The sequence below is a fragment of the Cyprinodon variegatus genome, unplaced genomic scaffold, assembly GCF_000732505.1.
Source record: "Cyprinodon variegatus isolate N-32 unplaced genomic scaffold, C_variegatus-1.0 Scaffold1091, whole genome shotgun sequence".
Classification (NCBI taxonomy): Eukaryota; Metazoa; Chordata; class Actinopteri; order Cyprinodontiformes; family Cyprinodontidae; genus Cyprinodon; species Cyprinodon variegatus.
Window position 1 is genome coordinate 104,382 of NW_015151544.1, and position 1,780 is coordinate 106,161.

General features: G+C 41.5%; 1 protein-coding gene across 1 annotated transcript in view; it reads right to left on the bottom strand.

Moving 5' to 3' along the window:
• Positions 1 to 1,780, bottom strand: part of LOC107101402 (beta-adrenergic receptor kinase 2) — a 107,352-nt gene that overhangs the window by 20,203 nt on the left and 85,369 nt on the right. The window contains exon 13 of the mRNA XM_015400296.1: positions 720 to 827. Coding sequence (XP_015255782.1) covers positions 720 to 827 — 108 coding nt within the window. The remainder of the gene's footprint in view (positions 1 to 719; positions 828 to 1,780) is intronic.

Here is a 1,780-nt window from a genome sequence, read left to right on the forward strand (position 1 = left end):
ACTTTTTTGGAATGACTATGACCTGGATGACTTAGAACCTTCACCATCATGCAGCTTTCAGTATTCACTACGTGTGGCCTTTTGACCAAACTCTGATCTACATTCCTGCCAAATCTCAAATTTCTGCAACTTACGTTTTCCCCCCATCTCACTTTAGAGGGCGCTGTAGAGTCATTGGGCCACACCCATTTTGAATTCCATAAAAATATGTTAATTTTCACAGGAGGACAATTTACTGCTCAGTTCTGAAAAAGTCAGATTTCCAGGTGATGACTGACTGAGCTTCAGCAGGAGCGCTGATTAAGAAGTATTTCAGTGGTTCCTCGTGCTGGAAACATCCAGCTGTCTCTCTCTCTCCGTCTCACACCAACTCTTCCTCTTTAGATTCAAACATCAATGGAAAGTCACCTCACACACCTTTCCCTGGATTTGGGCCTGCTGGGACCAGACCTCTGGCATTTACACACTCTAGATCAAACACACGCGCGCACTGGCTCTCATACAGAAACAAGATCAAAAACACAGCAAACAGAAGGCGGGCGAGAGGAACTCTGAGAGAAGGGATGTGAGCGGACTCAAAGAGGCTCGCGCTAAGTGCCAGAAGAGCTTTCAAAGCGTTCAGGAAGTCAGGATGTGGAGGGAGTGGAGAGCGTGGCAGAGGAGGGCGATAAGGAGAAGGTAAGGGGATGAGAGCGGCGAGGAAAGCTGCAGCTTTTTACCCTCTGAGGAGTTTGAAGAGCATGCAGCCCAAAGAGAACCAGTCTGCGCTGCTGTCGTACGCCGTTCCCTTCTGGAGGACCTCTGGAGCCATGTAGCCATGAGTCCCACTGTGACAAACACACACCAAGGTAGAGTTAAATCACACATTAGTTAAAAATCAGAGAGGAACATTTCCTCTGTTTTACAAAATGCAAAAAACTAGAAATAAAAAAATTCTCAAAGTATATTTAACCTTAATTTGAGTAGGTAAATAAGATGATTTGCCATTGGGCTGAGATAATTAGATAGGAGGAAGCCAGAGTACCCAGAGAGAACCCACACATGCTCAGGGAGAACATTCAAACTCTGCAGAAAGACCCGGGGTGGGAATCAAACCCAGAACTTTCTTGCTCATATTGAATTAATTGTCAACTAATTTACTAACCGATTAATCGTTAAACGGAATATAGAGACTGTAAAATATGGCTTCAGCTGAACGAGCTACCCACTTAGAGCAGCAATTACATCAAAACTTTAAAAAAAAAAGAAAAGGAAGCATTTTTCATTTATGATAAAAATCATTTTCCTCTGTCAATCTCCTCTGTCCAGAACTCAAGTGGAAAGTTTCTAGTTTCACCTGGTTTAATTTTCCAAAAATACTCCTTGCTTAAAGGAACCTTTTGCTATCTGATTATTCATCGAAAATAAGTATTGGGAGATTGATCATTTTGCAAATAATGACTGGTTGCAGCCCTACTTTTATCATATGTTTGTCTATTCAATAACTTAAAAAAAAGAAGGTTTTTAAATAGAAATGTTGGATTTTTTTATGGGCTTTGATTAAAGTACAGTGAATTAATTACAGAAGCTATAATAACTTCAATTCCAAAGCTTAATGGAGACCTTCCAGTAGTTTATAAACCTGAAATATGGGTCAGATTTTCTCTGACTAAACTGTTTCAAACAGAGGTCAGCAGTCTGATTATTGCCGAGTCCAGATCGGTGTAAGTCATCCAACAATCCGCTAACCTGACAACAGCCAGATGCATGTCTCGCTCCGCCTAGCTCCACTCACATACAT